General features: G+C 39.7%; 2 protein-coding genes across 2 annotated transcripts in view; one reads left to right on the forward strand and one right to left on the reverse strand.

The window, feature by feature from the left end:
- LOC133618919 (mitochondrial adenyl nucleotide antiporter SLC25A24-like) overlaps nt 1-898 on the reverse strand; it is a 39,206-nt gene extending 38,308 nt beyond the window's left edge. Inside the window, exon 1 of the mRNA XM_061979753.2 lies at nt 740-898. The gene's annotated coding sequence lies outside the window, so the exon portion shown is untranslated. The remainder of the gene's footprint in view (nt 1-739) is intronic.
- Nucleotides 834-14,117, forward strand: prpf38b (pre-mRNA processing factor 38B). Its single transcript, XM_061979754.2, has 6 exons — nt 834-1,257; nt 2,554-2,622; nt 2,796-2,947; nt 3,016-3,076; nt 6,383-6,618; nt 13,022-14,117. The coding sequence occupies exons 1-6, from the start codon at nt 1,069-1,071 to the stop codon at nt 13,671-13,673; spliced, it is 1,359 nt and encodes a 452-aa protein (XP_061835738.1). The 5' UTR covers nt 834-1,068; the 3' UTR covers nt 13,674-14,117.
- Nucleotides 14,118-20,429: the final 6,312 nt, after the last annotated feature.

The following is a 20,429-nucleotide window of genomic DNA, read 5'->3' on the forward strand; positions in this document are numbered from 1 at the left end:
TTACTAACACTATTAGTATAGACCAGGGGTCGCCAAACTTTTTGACACGGGGGCCGCATTGGGTTAAAACATTTTTTATATATATTCTGAGCGCGATGTCACATTATCGACGGGAAAATACATTTTTAGACAATATAATTTGCCTGAGCGGCTAGGAGACACAGTAACAAGCGGTAGAAAATTGATTAAAAAGGAAAGATTTTAAAAATAAGAATTTAAAAAAAAATTTTTTAAACTTGGGACTTCCTGCGGGCCGGATTTTGGACGCTGGCGGGCCGTAGTTTGGAGACCCCTGGTGTAGACAAACTTTATAATTGTATTCAAAAGTTAAAAACTTCAAACAAGCTTTTAATCTCCTTTAACGTGTGATTTTTATAAAGCATCTTTGAGTTTTTATGAGAAGTGATATATGAAATTTATGAATTCTATTTTCCACATTATAAATATTTTCAGAGCGCGACTGTTTCATTAGCACGCATGCGTTCTGAAGTGGTGACGTCACACATTCGTGAATCAAAATATACTGCAGTATAATTTATTTTGAAAATATAGTCTCACTAGCGACAAGATAGTCTAAGACTAACAAGATATTTTGAAGAAAACATTTTCACAAGAAGCATAGAAATGAAGTTAAAACTAGCCTCCGGATGACTCGTCTATTTTTTCATCATTCAATAAAGCACCGACAGAAAATCAAAGGCAATTATAGATTAAAAAAAAAAGATGATACAGTACTTACACATGCTTTTGTTTGTGTTAAGATCCAAATTTAAAGCATTCAGTAACAGCTTGTAAAATGTTGACGTAGGGAGAGCGGCTGCCATAGCGGCTCCCAGCCTACTGCAACCGCAACAAGACGCCACCTTCCACTTCCGGTTCCACCTCGCATCAGCACTTTAGCTCACCACAACGGCGGGAAGTTGTTATCATCCGTTTTGTATTATTTTGCTTCTAAAACGGACACACTTGATAACAATCGGAACGGAATAGAAACAAACAGATGGATTCATAGGCGGAAGGAGATCTGCAGTACTTGAAAACTACTCGGCTTCGCGGGATTTAGCTAGCATGGCTAACCAGGCCGTTAGCAAGCCTGCGTCTGGAAAACATGGCAACGTATTGCCCCTGTGGGGCAACGAGAAGACTATGAACCTCAACCCAATGATTCTTACAAATGTGCTTTCTTCGCCATATTTCAAAGTCCAGCTGTATGAGTTAAAGACATACCATGAAGTGGTGGACGAAATCTATTTCAAGGTAATGCTCGACAATACTAGCGCATGCTAGTTAGCTAGCGACCGCTACGTCAGGCTAACGTTTCGCTAACTGCTGCCACGGTTCAAGTCGCCAAGAAATGTATGAACGTGGTCATGAGCATTTGTATTTGTCTAATTTTACGCCGCGTGTCGAATTTGGTCACAATATTGATAGCTATGGGCTGTTGACCATGCTAACATCTGAAGCTAATAGCTAACAGTGGGCACTTGTACGCAAGCCAATCAAATATTAACTTGTGGGTGTTAAAATACTCAAATGATTAGTCAAACACAACTAACCACAAGTATCAGTCATTAGCAATGTTATTTGTTTGCCCTCATGTTTTAAAATGAGTGCAAACGCTCCTCCTACTCGTTAGTAACCATGAATTGATTTACGTGGACCCCGACTTAAACAAGTTGAAAAACTTATTCGGGTGTTACCATTTAGTGGTCAATTGTACGGAATATGTACTGAACTGTGCGATCTACTAATACAAGTTTCAATCAATCAATCAATCAATAGTAATAGCGGCCACATTGCATAACGAGAATGTTGAATGTTGTTTTACCATGAATTGATTAACGTGGACCCCGACTTAAACCAGTTGAAAAACTTATTCGGGTGATACCATTTAGTGGTCAATTGTACGTAATATGTACTGTACTGTGCAATCTACTAATACAAGTTGCAATCAATCAATCAAAAAGAATGAATAGAAAGACATGGAATTATCCACAAAGTCTTAAAGCCCAGTAGTAAACCAAGTGGTGCTAGCTCGCTCCTCCTGCTGCTGAACAACTAAAGTTAAAGTGCCAATGATTGTCACACACACACACGAGGTGTGGCGAAATTATTCTCTGCATTTGACCCATCACCCTTGATCACCCCCTGGGAGGTGAGGGGAGCAGTGAGCAGCAGCGGTGCCGCGCCCGCTAATCATTTAGGTGATTTAACCCCCAATTCCAACCCTTGATGCTGAGTGCCAAGCAGGGAGGGAATGGGTCCCATTTTTATAGTCTTTGGTATGACTCGGCAGGGGTTTGAACTCTCAACCTACCGATCTCAGGGCGGACACTCTAACCACTAGGCCACTTCTCAATAGGAGTGAACACCGCCTTTCGCCCGAATGCAGCTGAGATAGGCTCCAGCACCCCCCGCAACCCCAAAAGGGACAAGCGATAGAAAATAGATGGATGGACAATACAAGTTAAAGCCTATCATGCTCGAGCAGACTTTAATATTTGCATACAGTAGTCTAATTATGTGGGAATGATAATTGTGCCATCTGTGCAGGTGACTCATGTTGAGCCATGGGAGAAAGGAAGTAGAAAGACTGCAGGTCAGACTGGAATGTGCGGAGGGGTAAGTGAGAAGTACGTGCTTTTTCTATTCCCCATCCTTTACCCCCCTTGTATTATCATCTCTAGCATCACGTACAGTATCCACTAATGTTATTGTATTATATCATATCTTAAAATGTTTTCTTTTCTTATGTACAATGAGTTGCTCTATAGACTTGTCTTCATCCATACTAGGTTCGCGGAGTCGGCACGGGAGGCATTGTGTCAACGGCCTTCTGTCTATTGTACAAACTGTTTACTCTGAAGTTGACACGCAAACAGCTGATGGGTCTGATCACTCACACAGACTCGCCCTACATCCGAGCACTTGGTTTCATGTACATACGGTAAGGCTTTTCATTAGGGACAGAACATGAAACTGTGATTCTTCATGATGTTTTCTTACCTCTTTTAGATACACACAGCCCCCGTCAGATTTAGTAGACTGGTATGATGACTTCATGGATGATGAGGAGGTATGTCATGCCTGGTAATACTTTTATGTTTCTATTTCTCGCCATGAAACAACTTGTGCATTTGAAACTGACCCTCTCCTTCTCCTGCTGTGATGCGCTGATTTTTCACCTTTGCCTTCATTTGGCTTAATTACCTGCAGTGTTGTCCCCTAAACCTGAGTAGCTAGGTTACTTGCTCACTGCCACGCTGCTGGTTGTTTTCAGGGTAAGTACCTCAAATGATGCAGAGCACATATTTCATTAGTCTTTTGTGATATATATTATATAAAAGGCATGTCCATATGCTTTCGGCAAGATTTTACCTGGGCTTATTACACAAAAAGAATATTATCTATAAATGGCAATTGCAGCGTTTTGTTATGATATAACAATGCTATTACACTCACTGGATGCTTTTATTAGGTACACCTGCACAATCTTAGTGCTGTACTCAAGCACGGTATGCGACTATGGTCCTAGCATGCTTGCAATCGCTTCTCCCGCCAGTTATTAATAAAACAAAAGTGCAATTTGCATAACAAAAACAGATATAAATATGTAAAGATACTTGATTTTGCTCATTTTGGCGACTTTTAAAAGAAAATCAGATTCCCGGACTAGAGCGCACCGGGATATTAGCCGCACCCACAACATTTTTGAAGAACATTTTTTTTCCATATATTAGCCGCACCGGACTGTAAGCCGCAGATAAATACGTTGTGAAATAAGTTTTTTACTCAAAAATATTATGTTTATTTACATACCATAATTGTTTCCAAACAATGTCTGTAAAATGGCAGTAAAATGGCTAATCAAACACAACAGAAGACATCGTCATGGTCCCCAGCTGCGAAAGCTAGCTCTCCAATTAGCTTAATAGGCTCAATAACTCCACGGTGACGTTTTGGTGAATTTACTGAGGAATTTGTTCAATTGAAACAATACAAACAGAACGCCATTGTAAGTTAATAATACCAACACAGACACTCTTAGATGTGTCAGCATATTAGCTAATGCTAACGACCCTAGTTTCATTTCATTGCAATAGCGTGGACAAATATGCATGGAAACACTCCCACAGACATCACACATGGGACGGTTTAGTAAGTATGAATTGTTTGTTAAATTGTGAAACTTACAAACGTTGCTGAGAGGAATGAACAAAATATTTTGAGCAGAAACGCAATGGACGGTTTTACTTTCACGTCAAAGCAACACGGGAAGCACATTTTCAACTCACAGCACTTGCAGTGAGTGAACTCGTCCAAAAGATGGTGCTATATCACAACTAAAACACAATTTCAGTGTCTCTGCTTGGGTTTACTAAAAACTATTGAACACAAATTCGTATGGCAATTAGCACAAAAAAAAATCCATAAATTAGCCTTACCGTTTTGTAAGCAGCAGGGTTCAAAATGTAGGAAAAAAGTAGTGGCTTATAGTTTGTAATTCACGGTAAGTTTATTTTATTAAAGTACTTGGTAATCATCAAAGTTGTGTACATTATAAATCAGTATTCTTCTCCCAGATTTCGCAACTTGCTCCTCGACCACACCTGCTCTGTTTCGATTAGTTTAGGTCAGCTCCACCTATATGTGTATACACAGTACATACAATATAACATTTGGTAATGTAGGCTCGGGCCCCCCGTAAAGTAAGGTTGCATGATATACATTTGGCCGACAATAAAGATTTTGATACTATCGTCATATCGTGATAATGCATGTTGATGACACATTGTGTCCCGCAAATTTGACAGCAAAAAGCGAACGCATTATCTTTAGCATTCTTGTTAGCTGCTAACGTCCCTCCACAGTGCAGTCATTTCCAAGACAGCAATTCTCGCCTCCATGCCGGCAAATAAACTGTTTCTTACAAGTATTATCACTGGAAGAGGAGGAATAGCTAAACATGCTACACTATACTCCATACGAGGATAAGCTATTCGCTAAGCTCGCACGTAAACAAAGATGGGCGGATCGAGACACATATCCACCGTAACGATACCAAGTATAGTATCAGTATATGGACGATATTATAGCGTTTAGATTATTTTTTTGGATACAAATATTTTGTTGTTTTCATGGTTGTTTGTAGTATCAGTATTGGTATGACCGATACTATCCCCGTAACTACTTGGTATTTGATACTCAAATTTTTAGTAAGTGCTTTGTACATTTTAACAGACGTGTAGGTAAAACTATTTACAGCAAAAATATATTAACAAAAAATTAGCAAGTAGAATAATAATAGTTTTGACAAAATAATAGAACCAGAATTTACACAATGTTACTGCTCGCCAGCAGCTAAATTTGGGGTCTTTCTAACCCATTTTGAACTTGGTAAATGATCATTTATGTACCAAACGTTATATCTTTATCCTTATTGCAATATATCTAGTTGAGTCATATTATTGTGGTTGCTCTGCCCGCCAGCTAAAAATGAAAACTGTCACCTTTCATAATAGAAATAAATATAATGACTGCAAGTCATCCACAAAGTCGAAGGCCATGGTAAATTGCACACGGCGGAGTCTATCCATCCATCCATCCATCTATTTTCTACCGCTTGTCCCTCTCAAGTAAATTGTTTATTGCAGCTCTACTAGAGCTGATTCGATATGTGCAGGTGTACCTAATGATTAGGCCAATGAATGTATTTGATTCCAGGTGTGCAACCAGGCCTCCTTTTGTTGTTCTGCATTCTATTGAAATGAATAAATCATATTTATACATTTTCATAATCCTACCCAACTGGTTAATTCCCCTGTTTTTTTCTTTAGATGCCCATTGTGCAGCAGGTGAATTGGATAGTGTATCTCAGCACTGTTGGTTTGTGTGTGTGAGTGCAAAGCGGCTGTTCTCTACCATACAAAAAAAAGTAAAGGACTGTTCAAGCGGGTGTGCACTTCCTGCCCGCTCACATCTGTGCTTCCACCGTGGGTTCCGTCGTTGCTCCTCATTGTGCTGAGGGGGGGTGCCCTTTCAGCACAATGAGCATCATGTTGTTGGATTGCTCACCTCACCTATCAAACATACCCTTTAAAGTGAAGGAAGATTGGGTGTCACTAATCTGTTATATCTCGCTGTGTGAGCACAGATGTCAGAGTCTGTTAGACAGCTTAGACGAGCCAAACTATTTGTGATATTGTTTCCTCTGTTAAAAGTAAAGACAGACACATTTGATTTGAAAAATTAAGCTAGATGAACAGAGGTGAAGGCTCAGTACTTGGTCATCACATAAAGCCTTTTTTTGACTTGATGAAACAGTGATAAGAATGCACGCCAAGTGACTTACTGTCGGCTTCCCTCCGCCGTCTGATTCCAGGAGCTGGACGTGAAGGCCGGTGGAGGCTGCGTGATGACCGTCGGCGAGATGCTGCGCTCGTTCCTCACCAAACTGGAGTGGTTCTCCACTCTGTTCCCCCGCATCCCCGTGCCCGTGCAGAAGAACATCGACCAGCAGATGAAGGCCAGGCCACGCAAGATGGTTCAGAAGGAGCCGGTGGAGGAAGAGGAGGATTTCGGGGAGGCGGGGAGGCAAGGCGAGCGCAGACGTTCCAGGTAGTAAACTTTTTTTGTCGAACTTTGCTTTTCTTTTTACATAGAATTATAAAGTTAAATTATGTTGATGTCACTGCAGTATTTTGTCAATATTTACTTTTCAGTCTCTCCAGTTTTTTTTATTTGTGCGTCCTAAAATGCCGAAATTCGCAGTAACTTTTCCAGATAGTTGCAAAGTTTTTAGCCTGAATTTTTTTTAATAAGATTAACTCGTGTGGTGTCATGGTTGTTTAAACAATGTGTAATGTGTTTAAGTGTATCAAAAATTGTTGAACAAATACTGTTTATGTTTCACTTGTTTTATACCAGAAATACTTCAAAGTAAGTGGCGGAAGATAAATTGTCAAATTACTGTACTGTGTTAATTAATTATAAGTAATAATAGCAATAATTACCATATTTTCTGCACTATTAAGTGCACCGGTATATAAGCCGCACATTTTAGGGGGGGAAATATGTTTCCATATATCAGCCGCACCGGACTATGAGCTGCAGATATATACGTTGTGAAATGAGTTATTTACAGAGAAACATTTTGTAAATGTTTAATTAGATACCGTAATTGTTTTCCAAAGGTGTCTGTAACACAGCAGTAAAACGGTTGATCAAACAAAACAGAATTTATCGTCATGGACCCACCGGCTCCGAAAGCTAGCTCTCCAATCAGCTAAACAGACTCAATAACTCCACGGTCATGTTTAGGTGAATTTACTGAGGAGTTTGTAAAACTGAAACAATACAAAGAGAATGCCGTTGTAAGTTAATAATACTAACATAGAAACGCTTTGGACGACTAGAAGATGGAACAGCACTACGACTTCCGGATGGAAGGACACTGCAGTACCTGCAGTGAGCGAACGTGTCCAAAAAAATGGCGGCATAGCGTTTTATAAGCCGCATAGGGAAAAAGTAGTGGCTTAAAGTCTGGAATTTATGGTAATTATAATTACAGAACTAGACACCACCAAAGGCTTCCTTGTTGTCTGCTGTCTACTCTTGTCAGCGAAATGCAAACATTGTCTGTGTATGTTTTGCGCTTAAAGTGTTTTCCCATTTTAAACATTCATTTATGTTCCAATTGATTTGTCCCAGCACTGTAAGAGGATTTGTCAACTGGTAAGAGCGATCTGTAGCGATCATTTTTGTTGGTAAATGACATGAGAGATTATCACACGTCAACATCTCTAACATGTCAATGCTGCCTCTTTACTAGCTCAGCATTGCAAATGGAAATCTGTTCTCAATTGTCTCACCATGGATAATTAAAGGTTATATAAATACACGTAAACTAGGAAGTAAATGTTATTACCGTATATGGCATTATCAAGAAGGCTGCTGTAGACAGGAACAGGAAGTAGGTCTGAGCTATGCAGGAGGATTGTCCCGTTTGAGCATTAAAGAGTTGATAGATTACACGTTGTTGTTCCTGCTTCATCAACACAAGAAACAAACATTTGTTTTTCAAAATGGCGAGCAAACTTCGTGAGTGCCCAAAATCCAGGATGACCGCCGTGGAAATGAACTTTTGAATGGTTTGACATACAATGATGCACAATACATGATTTCAGAGCTAATTTTGGTCAAGGAATACATAACTGGTGGTTATGTAATAATATGACCTATTTTTGACCGTCAAATCCAAGATGGCGGCCAGTTTTCAGCTCAAAATGTTTTCTTTAAATTTTGTAAAAATCGGCTAAAGTCTTCATAATAAGCTCTACTCATGATGAGTTGAATAATACACAATATAAATACACAGAAGTAATCTCTGAAGTAAATAAAGTCAATGTTTGTGTAGTTGTTATGTGGTTTCCCAGTAAATAGGGTAGGCTACTGAGGATACACTATGTGACCTGCTCTATCGAAATTAGTCACAAGTCACAAAAAGATTTGTTGAGTAATATACACTAGCGGAAAGAGAAGATTCTTAGCTTACCAATGTCATGGTTCTACTCCAAATATTAAGCCTGCTATGCCCTACTAGTTTATGGGGGAAAAGTTACTCAAACACATGTACAGCACTGCTTGCAGGCAAAATAGGCAAGGCAAGTTTATTTGTATAGCACAATTCGTACACAGGGAAATTCAAAGTGCTTTACAGAAACAGAATTACACAGCAGAATTACATTGAGGAACAAAACATAAAATAATCATTATTTCAATTAAAATGGAAAAGTGCAGATAAAATACTTCTAATTGACATAAAATAGAATGCTCACACTTTGCTGCAGTTGCTAACTTCAATCTAAAGCCTGTTTCATTTATACACATAAAAATTATATTTCCCAATCTTTCATTTATACACTTAGAATGTATATTTCCCCATTTAAATTAGGATTCCATTCACTTCTAACATGTTACAAATTCTTCCAGCGGCTATGTGAGATACTTTCCCTCCCAAAGAAGGACAAAGCACACACTCTCCTATGAATGTGTCCTAAAATGTGGCAAGCCTTGTAATACCACTGATAGCATAAATCAAGGCAAATGGGACAGCTTATAAATCAAATACCTAAAATGGTCAGGACTTGATAAATTTGCTGATGTTTACCCCACCACCTCCTGAGAAGATGGGCCAAGCAATCACTACTTGCATTTGTCATGTTATATTTCTATCTCATCTTCACGGGCAGCACGGTGGTACAGGGGTTAGTGCATGTGCCTCACAATACGAAGGTCCTGAGAATTCCTGAGTTCAAACCCGGGCTCGGGATCTTTCTGTGTGGAGTTTGCATGTTCTCCCCGTGACTGCGTGGGTTCCCTCCGTGTACTCCGGCTTACTCCCACCGCCAAAAACATGCACCTGGGGATAGATTGATTGGCAACACTAAATTGGCCCTAGTGTGTGAATGTGAGTGTGAATGTTGTCTGTCTATCTGTGTTGGCCCTGCGATGAGGTGGCGACTTGTCCAGGGTGTATCCCGCCTTCCGCCCGAATGCAGCTGAGATAGGCTCCAGCACCCCCCGCGACCCCAAAAATGTACAAGCGGTAGAAAATGGATGGATCTTCACAAGTACTTGAGCAAGACAGGCGACGCAAAGATAAGGAAAGTGAAGGTGCTCAGTGTTCAATATCTGAAATGCCTGCTCAGAGTGATGTTGATGGTGAAGTGGCAGAGAGACCAAAGCGAAAGCGCCAGTACCAAAAGTACCAAAGTGCCTTCGTTCATCAGTAGGTAGGCCTCTCCATGACAAAACAAAATGTGTATGGTGCCTGCAAGGTATGGACATGAAGCACCCAAGCAGGAAGCGAGGCCAGGTTTTAAGAATCAGCTTACTTGTCTGCATGGCACTCCTTCAAGCGCCACACAATCATAGAAGAGGCAAAGCTCAGGGTTCGTCTCTCACGGCTAGTTGAGTCAACGGTGATGATGAAGAATAGTGATTATGCCTCCGGTTCTCAACAAACGTCAACAAGTTGTTACATTAGCCTATATAGTTTTCTTAGCTTAATTTACATCCACCACTACTCTTTTTTTTTTTTTTTTTTTTTTTTCTGTAGTGTTTTCTACCAACCTTTGCCCTCCACCTTATTTCCTTTTTATTTTTACAATATGTTTCCATCCACCGATTTTCTACCACTTGTCCCTTTCGGGGTCGCGGGGGTTGCTGGAGCCTATCTCAACTACAGTTGGGCGGAAGGCGGGGTGCACCCTGGACAAGTTTCCACCTCATCGCAGGGCCAACACAGATAGATAGACAACATTCGCACACTAGGGCCAATTTAGTGTTGCCAATCACCCTATCCCCAGGTGCATGTCTTTGGAGGTGGGAGGAAGCCGGAGTACCCGGAGGGAACCTATGTAAACTCCACACAGAAAGATCCCGAGCCCGGGATTGAACTCAAGACCTTCGTATTGTAAGGCACATGTACTAAACGTGCTTCCCTACAATATCTTTGATATTTGAAATTATATTTTCACTTTGACATTATATGGTTCAGTTTTTGTGTTAGCCAGAGAGAGATGTTGCCTTCAAATCTGCCCTTAAGGCCGTCAGACTGTTTATTGTTGTATTTCTAAAAAAAAATTAACAAAAAAAAACAAAAACAAAACCTACCTTTTGATTGTTCACCTTGTCTGCTAAGGGAGCTTGAGCACCTCCGTGAACCCTGAGAGCTATGCCGATAGAAGAAAACTCCTAGCAGGTCCAAATAAGCACAGTCAGACAACCTTGCATTTGGGGCCAATAACACAGGGGTATTCATATCTCTGATCTTCACAGATAGATGGAGTATGGTGGAAGATACCCACCTATCCCCTGTGTTCATAACTCCATTCATCCTGAATAGAGCTTTCATTAAAGCCTAATATGAAGGCTCTGGCTGATTTAAAAAAAAAAAAAGAACACAACACAATTTTAAGCCTAAAACTGGCAGTCATCTTGGATTTGAAGATCAAAAATAGGTCATTTCATTACATAACCACCAAATGTGTATTCCTTGACCAAAATAAGCTCTGAAATCATGTATTGTGCGTCATTGTAGGTCAAACCATTCAAAAGTTCATTTCCATGCTGGCCATCATGGATTTTGGGCTTTCATAAAAATGTTCCCACCATTTGGAAAAGTACACCACGGCCAAATTTTTTTAGTAACCCCCCTAGATGAAAAATGCATTGAGAAACGGACCTTTCCTCTCCACGATCACGGAAATGTCTGAGATGACCCAACTAAGCCGCAAAAAATTCAAAGTCTTATATAAGTGATATAATGAAGTCAACACATGATATAAGTGTCTATATTAGCCTACTGTCAAAATGACTGTGTCGCAGGCTGACAAATCTTTGTTGACAGAAATGTTGAAATGTAATATTTAGTCTACCCGTTTTTACAACATTGGAAAACACAGGCTTCTCAGAGGGTGTGATAACTCTTCTAAATTACTGGTTTAGAATGGCCAAAGGTATAGATGTGTGTGTCCAAGTTAAAGGACACGGCAGGATGTCTTCTTCTAATGTATTTAGAACTATCTATGCAAGCTGGGTTACGTTTGCTGTGGTCTATAACGGCACACAAACAACTATCAGAAATGCAGGCAAATATTACATACAAGTAATATGTCATGAGAAATGCATATATAAATTAAATACACAGAGGACATGGGAAATTAAATGAGCTCAAATATATCTACAAGTGACGCATAATGATGCATTACGTACATAAAGTTAGCCTAAATAGCATGTTAGCATCGATTAGCTTCCAGTCATGCACTGACCACCAAAATTAGTAGGACAAAACAGCGCTCACCAAATACTCTCATCAGAGAATCATGTTTAACATAAACAGTGGGATTTCTAACATTTAGGGAGGTTTGTCATGTTGTCCTCCTACAGAAGCAATATTTAAAACAAAAATATCTTTTTCTATTTTCATACATTTCTGAAAAAGGTCCAGGGAGCCACTCGGGCGGCGCTAAAGAGCCGCAGGTCGCAGACCCCCGGATTAGACGGTTGACATGTGCATTTGAGTGCAGCTCAGAGCCGAAATGGATTGGCAAAAATATGCAGAGGTGTTACGAGACTGCGCATAATTTGCGTAGATTTGTTAACTTTACGTGAACTGGCGTCAGAGCCGGCCCAAGGCATAAGCGTACTAAGCGCTTGCTTAGGGCCCCGCGGCCACCAGGGGGCCCCCAAAAGCAATTAACAAAAAATTATTATTCTTTTATTTTTTTCCATGTACGAGTCTGACTGATGATTTCTAAATGATCAAAGATATATTATTGTACAAAAACACAATTTTAGGTCAACATTTTTGCACATTGCTGTTTCAGGTTTTTGTTACCAAAATAATAAAGTGAATCAGAATCAGCTTTATTGTCCAGTTATGTTTAACACACATGGAATTTAACTTCAGTAGACTGCGCTCTCTTTGTACAAAGTAAACATTAAATATGAACAATTAACTATAAATATAAACTAGTAATTAAAGACTAATATGTACAAGACTGATGAGACAAGATGACACTTACTGTAAATACAAAGCTTTATCACTTGGACTGTTCAACCCCAGGCCACTCTTGTAGCTGAATGTTTTCTACATTTTAAGATTAGGAACCATATGTGGCACTCTGGACATCATTCGTTCATTCATTGGTATTATTTATGTTCTTAACTGGGCCACCCCCATATCTTTATAAATGACATGTCATTTGTAAAGACATGCCAGGCTGACAATAATATAAACAACACTGCCAGAGCCGCAATGAGTTTATAGTAGGTGTGTGAATGATCAATCAATATTATTGGCAGAAATAGAGGGCCCCAAAATCAAATTTTGCTTAGGGCCCCATGGAGGCTTGGGCCGGCACTGACTGGCGTGATCGGGAAATTGCAGGTTCCTGGAGAGACTGACTGATAGGTAGCATTGCTGTTAATTGTTGCTTTTGTTTTCATTGACCAGGACCCCCAGGCGGACCCCAAGCCCAAGGCGCTCTCCGAAACGGTCGAGGAGCCGGAGCCACCATCGCGAACGAGAGCGTCACGGCCCCAGCTTTGACCGCGAACTGGAAAGGGAGAGGGAACGCCAGAGGAAGGAGCGTGACGGCCGTGACAGGGACAGAGGGGACCGGGAAAGGAGGCGATCCCGCAGCGCGGAGAGGAACCACCAAGAACGGCGTGAGCGTAGAAGAAGTTGCAGCAGCAGCCGCGACCGAAGGAGAGAGCTGCGAGACAAAGAGCGTGACGCCGGCGACGACCGTAGCAAGAGAAAGGAGCGGGACCACCATCGAGATCGGCCCGCTGAGAAAGAGAAGTCCAAAGAGCGAAAGAGCAAAGGGGAAAGCGACGACAGGCGCCACAAAGACGACAGGGAGCGACACCGAGAAGAGCGCAAGGCCAAGAAGTCGAGCCGAAGTCGAAGCCGGGAGAAGCGGCACAAAAGCGGAGGCGAGGAGAAGAGCAGGAAACAGGATGGCAGCCACAGCAGAGAGAAGGAAAGAGACGGCGAGCAGCGCCCTCACAAACGCAGTCACAGCAAAGAGAGGAGCCATCACCAGCGAGAGTCCAGCAACAACAAACACGCCGAGCGGCGGAGGAGTGCGAGCGTCGAATAAATGTTTGTTTTTGTCTAAATCTCACTTTGTGCGAATGTCATCTTGTTTGAAAATATTGTTTTCTGCCTTTTAAACCTTGTAGCCCATTTTAGTTTCCACTTGACGTTCACAGTGGGGAACATTGTCATTTTGTATACCGTTCATTGTTTGGCCCCTGGAAAATATCATTTGATGTATATATTTTCAGACCGTCGACACATCAGTTGTGTTCGTTGAACAGGTTGGGCACAAGCTTTGCAAAAAGCCATGTTTAGCTGACTACTTTGATTTCCGAAGATGTCAATAATGCATCCATGTGAAGTTGTATTTGTAGATGTCCTGAGAATGTTTTAATCCCTCAAGGGAGTCTGCAAAGGGTTCAAGTGAGCCCACACCGAGACCCTCGCTTGTCACATGTCTCGATTGTTGCATTTTGTTTTCTAATAAAAAACAATTTTACAAAAATGTGGCAGTCCAATATGTTTTATTAGGAAATTCTAAATAATACTCTTATTTCCAACAAACTGGCAGTCAAAACACTGGACGTATAAAAAACAACTGATATATTACCTTTTACACAAGACTAATGTATATTTAACATAGTTAAAAATGCACTTTATTAATATTTTGAAATGTTTTTAATTTGTTATTGAAGTATTGTTTGTGTGAATTTTATCTCAAAAGAGGTTTTTATTTTTGTTTTCATTTGACTTCTTCCTGTCATGGCATACCGTCAGGTTTCCGTCGTTTCCTCTAGCTTCTGTAGCTCCTCCCCTTCCTCCTCACTTCCTGCTTGCGACGCTTAAAGTGAGTTGTGTCCTAATTAGTGTCGTGCTGTGTGTCGTTTTCTAACAAAAAAGAAAGGTTTAATTTTGTAATTATTGCCGTATATTGTTTTCTTTTAATATACCCTTAAGATATCAAGTGTCTTTGTGTTATTTTAACCGCTATTTTGAGCGCTACAAGCGTTTTGTTTGAGTGACAGTGTTGGCGCGATTTGTTTGAAACGGTCCTCCCTCATGTCACGTGACCACAGTACGTAGCCTGTATCCTGTTGGTAAAAAGTATGTTTTCTACGTGCAGGAAGCAGAACAGTACAAGGAGTTGCAGAAAAGGAGTTTATGTGACTTCCACGTCATTTTCAGGTATGTGTAATACTGTAAATGTGCACGTTGTCTTGCTTTTATTTAACTCCTTTCCCACGCAGTTCTTTATTTTGGCCGCTAGTCGGCAGTATTTACTCTTTGCATTTTATATTGAGTCAATACTGTATAACGGGTGTCAAACTCATTTGAGCTCAGGGGCCGAATGGAGTAAAACGTGTGCACAAGGACTATTAAAATCATGGCATTAAACCCCAAAAAATAAAGACAACTTCAGATTGTTTTCTTTGTCTTACTTTGGGCAAAAATAGAACAAACACATTCTGAAAATATTACAATAGAAATATAGATCCATGAAGGAGGGCAGTACGGTGTTAGAGGGGTTTGTGCGTCTGCCTCACAATACGAAGATCCTGGGTTCGATCCTGCGCTCTGGATCTTTCTGTGTGGAGTTTGCATGTCCTACCCGTGACTGCGTGGGCTCCCTCCAGGTTCTACGGCTACCTCCCACCAAAGACATGCACCTGGGGATAGGTTGATTGGCAACACTAAATTGGCCCTAGTGTGTGAATGTTGTCTGTCTATCTGTGTTGGCCCTGCGATGAGGTGGCGACTTGTTCAGGGTGTACCCCGCCTTCCGCCCGATTGTAGCTGAGCTAGGCTCCAGCGACCCCGAAGGGAATAAGCGGTAGAAAATAGATGGATGGATGGATGGATCCATGAAGGAAAGAAGAAAGGAATGAATGTTTATAACTGAATACATTTACATATGCATAAAAATGTGTTTTCTTTTGTATACTTTTTTTTACTGAATTAAGTAACGTTCATGACAACCTTTTTCCAAAACACAATATAAAATGTGAGATATAACAGAATAATGCATACATTTATCATTTGTTTTCAAAATAGTTTAAAAAAAAGTGGAACCCCAAAAATGTACTGTTGGACCCCATTTTTATGACTTGATGGAGTCCCTGGGACCCCATTTTGAAAATTCCTAGTGCCAACACTGATGGAGTAGTGGTGCGTGCAAAACAGCAGCAGGCGGCTGTGGCGGAGTCACAGAGAAGGAGTTTATGTGGTTTTTACTTTATTTTCAGAACAAAACCTCCTGTAAAGAAGTCCATTGTGTGATCGCCGTCGACAAACTCTTCACAAGTCCAGAGCATTTACATATACAAAGAAAAAGCCCACAGACAATACTACAAAGATTAAAAAAAAACTCTGCTTCTAAGATGAAGTAATAGAAGGTTTTTTACTAAAGACAACTAAGTTCTGTTACCTTGTAGTTGAATTGTAAAATACTGTACTAGCATCACAGAGAATCAATCAATCAATCAATGTTTATTTATATAGCCCTAAATCACAAGTGTCTCAAAGTGCTGCACAAGCCACAACGACATCCAGAGCCCACATACAGAAGGCGATAACAAGCTTGAAAATATTCTGGGTAACATTTTTGAATCTCTTGTAGTTCACCCTATTAACCCTTTACTGATTTGATTCTCAATGTATCGGTCAGTTTTAAGTTTTATCCGATGTAAAAACATATTTTTGTTAAAAGGTATAAAATGTTCTATGTATTGAAAGACACAGCTTTGTGTATTATTATCAACATTTAAGCCTTTTGGGTCTTTTTGCTACTTTCATGTTTTTTTGCTTATTTAATTGGGAGAAAAAGGAGCCACAGGTCACAAATGGCCTCTTGGCAGCATTTGCATATTTTATGTTTTTGCCATTTAAAAAATCATAGGTTATTATGACAAAAAGGCATGAAAACATATATTTCCAAAAAACATGTGCTTTGGTTGTATTGTTGAAAATGTTTAACATAGTGAAAAAAAATACAAACTTGACCTGTTTGGGACCTAAGGGTAAAAAGTGTCAATTTTAAAAGGGTTGATCAGTATGACTTTTGATTTTGATTTTGATATTTCTGGTGTTGTCATCGTCGTCCGGACAGAAGGGTGACACAGCACTGCGGTTGGATAAAAAGAGACATCAGAGACGCTTTACTGAACTAAAAGTTGCTTTATTACAAGCGAGTGTCATTATACAGGACTGCAGTTCCTGGAGGAGGTCAGGTCAAAAAATTAGGCACTTCTAACTTGGAGAAGTCAAACCATTAGCTTTTATATTCCTACCTCCTGTGTGTGTGTGTGCTGACTGAGTCAGGAGAGTGCATCCTGACCACAAAGGAAAAGTTTGTGTGTAAGTGACTGAAAAGAAAACAGATACAGGTCGTATCTTAGATGCTGGCATTAAGCTGAACGTGTAGTCTCTTCTCGCGGATAGGGCCATCACCTTTGCATACCCAGGTCCGATTTTATTGCCTTTTCTTCCGCGAGAACTACTCCAATCCACACACAAATGTCAGTACTAAAGGGCCCTATGTTATAATGTGCCCAAAATGAAATACCTACTATTTAAACTGGTGGTTTGCTTTCTCCAAGATGAATATAAACCTTCACCATATGCAAAACATAATGAGTTAATTAATTCACTACACTTTTTACCAATAATCAATTAAGTGCTGTGTTTCAATACTTTTGTCCATATAGTGCACAATTTTTAGTCAAAAAACTTTCTGTGTTGTATCAGATCTGAAGAAGGGCGTCGTCATGTTTCAAACCAGGGGTGCTCACAGTTTTTCTACAGGCGAGCTACTTTTCAATTGACCAAGTGGAGGGGATCTATCTCATTCATATATATAATTGATATTTATTAATTTTTGAAAGAGACGTTTTTGTTAACAAGTAAAGGTGTTCAATGATAATACAAGCATAAAGATTAATTTATTTCATGAAGACAATAATATAAGTTGGTGTATGACCTGATTCTGATGACTTGCATTGATTGGAATCAGACAGTAGTGATGATAACGTCCACATTTTCAAATGGAGGAGAAAAATAGTCCTCCTTTCTGTCCAATACCACATGAAAGTGGTTGCTTTTTGCCATTTTATTTGTCCAGCTTCCATACTCCTTTTTAAACACTTTAAAAGAAATACATTGGCAGCAAACTCTGTAGCTTGCTAGCTTGTGTGCACTAGCTTTTTGAGACTCTTATTTTGTTAGCTCAGGCAGGATGAAGCAGCGCTTTTATTGTGAAGACAGGAACTGTACGGTCGGTTTTTAGAGTTTTGACAGCAGGTACGCCGCGAGAGTGTTGAAATAAAAAGTGTTTCTTGCCTTCCTGTCGGTCATTTTTTATTAATAATGATCTGGCAGCAGCCAGTGTCATCTCACAAGACCCTTGGGTGCCGTGAATGTCAATCAAGTGACCAAAGTGACGTTTTGGCGAAGATTGATGATCGCTAATTTTAGGTCTATTTTTTTAATGCCTGGCTGGTGATGGACTGACACACCCTCCACCATTGACTGGTAGCTCGCGATTGACGTAATGGGCACCCCTGCTTCTAAGTCACGTTATGATCAAGACAAGTCAGTGGGTCTAGCGTGTTTGCAAACACGTAGGTTCTGACTCGGGTCCCATGTTGGTATCGTTCCTGGCCGACACCGTGAGGCAGTAAGTGGAGTTGGGGCTCAGATTTGTGAGGATGATGTGTTCTCCGACCACTGTTAGTTCCTCAGAACCGCCCTGCTGCTGCTTGATCAGCAGTTTGTAATTAGTGGCAGCGTCTGCACGCGACCACTTTGTGTCGACGACACCTGGCTTGGGCAAGGTGACGTGTATCCTCGGTGCTGTGAGGCCTTCTGGGAGGGCAAAGAGAAACTCATTTTACAGAAGGACTTCATCTGTAAGTGCTGCTTTGCACTAGTGGCTATTTTATATAATTGTTTTTCTTTTATATTCAATCAAATCAGCTACAAAATGTCATTCTTATATAATAATGGGTGGAAAACTTGAAAATATGTATTCATCAAATACTGTATCATATTCACCATAGTGTCCATAAGTCATTTGTCTATGGTAATTAATAATAAATAAACATAATATTTATACAGTGCTTTCCCTGGTACTCAAATAAGCTGTTCATTTTAATAATCACCATTTTCAAAATTAAAAAAAGGAGGAACATGCATAATATTATTATTATAAATAAATTATTCAACGTAGCTTAAACTTAATAGCTAAATAATTATAATATATACTTTAAAAAAAGTGCCTAGCACTTGAATTGATTTTATTTCTGGTAAGAAAATGAACAACTAAATATTTTTTTCTAATTTTATTAATACATATTATTTTGAAAATGTTACAATAAATGCATAAAAATGTTTTTTTTTTAAAATAATATTTTTATTAAAAAAGAAGAATATATAATATGTAACTGTTATTATAAAGGAATTAGTCAAAATATTTCACATTTATTAGCTGAATACATATAATATATACATTTTTTAAATACATGCCTTGTATTTATTTCTGGCAAGAAAATGAACAACTAAATAAATGTATCTAATTTTATAAATACATTTGTATTTTGAAAATGTTACGATAAATACATAGAAAACCTTTATATTCTGCACTGCCTTTTCTTTTTCCTGGTAAGAAAATACATTTATAAATGCATTGATATAGAATTGAGACTATTTGACAGTATTGTAATGTTTAATTCATTATAATTACTGAGTCACGTTTAAGAAGTTATCTAAATTAAAAATAAATACAATCATCTATTTCATGCATTATTAATTCAAATATTTTTCAGTTAAATGTATCACATTGCATTGCTTTTTTGTTTTTTTTCTGGTAAGGCTGAATTAAATTGCCCAATGAATCGGTTAATGACTGAACATATTTCCTATTTTCTTATTTAATGTAGAGTAGTTAAAATGCCATCTTTATCAGCATACAGTACTCACCACTGTTAGTGAGGTCTCTTTTCCTGCGCGCAAGTAAATTCACTGGAGAAGAAAAAAAATAACTTGGTCAGAATCTGAAAATGCTTAACAAGTCCGGCGTGTGTCTCCTATTCCACGCCAGCATCGGCTCCTACCTGCTGTGACGCTCGCTCCTTCGCTTTCTCCGGCTGCATTGCTGGCTGTGACCAGCAGGTCTGCAGAGGGGATGCCGGGGGGTAGCGAGCAGGACAATCCTGGGGTGGTGCACAGCTGGGAAGTGAGCGAAACGGTTGGCGTGTACACAGAGTACATGGTGGCAAACACTGCCGGGTCCCAGGAAACGACAGTGACGGAGTCGTTACTGTACATCACGTTCAACGGTGGACACGGGACTGGAGAAAAAAAACAGAAACTGAGCGTTGTTATCTTTGCAAAGGCATATTTCTCGAAGTGTATACTGTAGATCAGTGGTTCTCAAACCAAGTACCACCCCAGAAAACTCTTGGCTCTCCAAGTGCCACCATAATGACCACCATTGAAATACAGTAGCGTAGTAGGCCTAAGTATTCATCAAAAACAAGGCAGATATTTTATTTACCAAGTATATTTAATATTTGTGGCCACTGTAACTTTACACACAGTTTAAACAGTAACACTGTGTTTGACTATAGGAAAATAAAATTGTAATAATGAATCCAAATGTTTGGCGTTACTACTAGATGAAGCTCGCGTACCACTAGTGCAGGGGTCGGCAACCTAGAATGTTGAAAGAGCCATATTGGACCGAAATACAAAAATAAATCTGTCTGGAGCCGCATATACCGGTAATTAAAAGCCTTATATAAGTGTTATAATGAATACAACA

Source organism: Nerophis lumbriciformis, linkage group LG19 (assembly GCF_033978685.3).
Source record: "Nerophis lumbriciformis linkage group LG19, RoL_Nlum_v2.1, whole genome shotgun sequence".
Lineage (NCBI taxonomy): Eukaryota > Metazoa > Chordata > Actinopteri > Syngnathiformes > Syngnathidae > Nerophis > Nerophis lumbriciformis.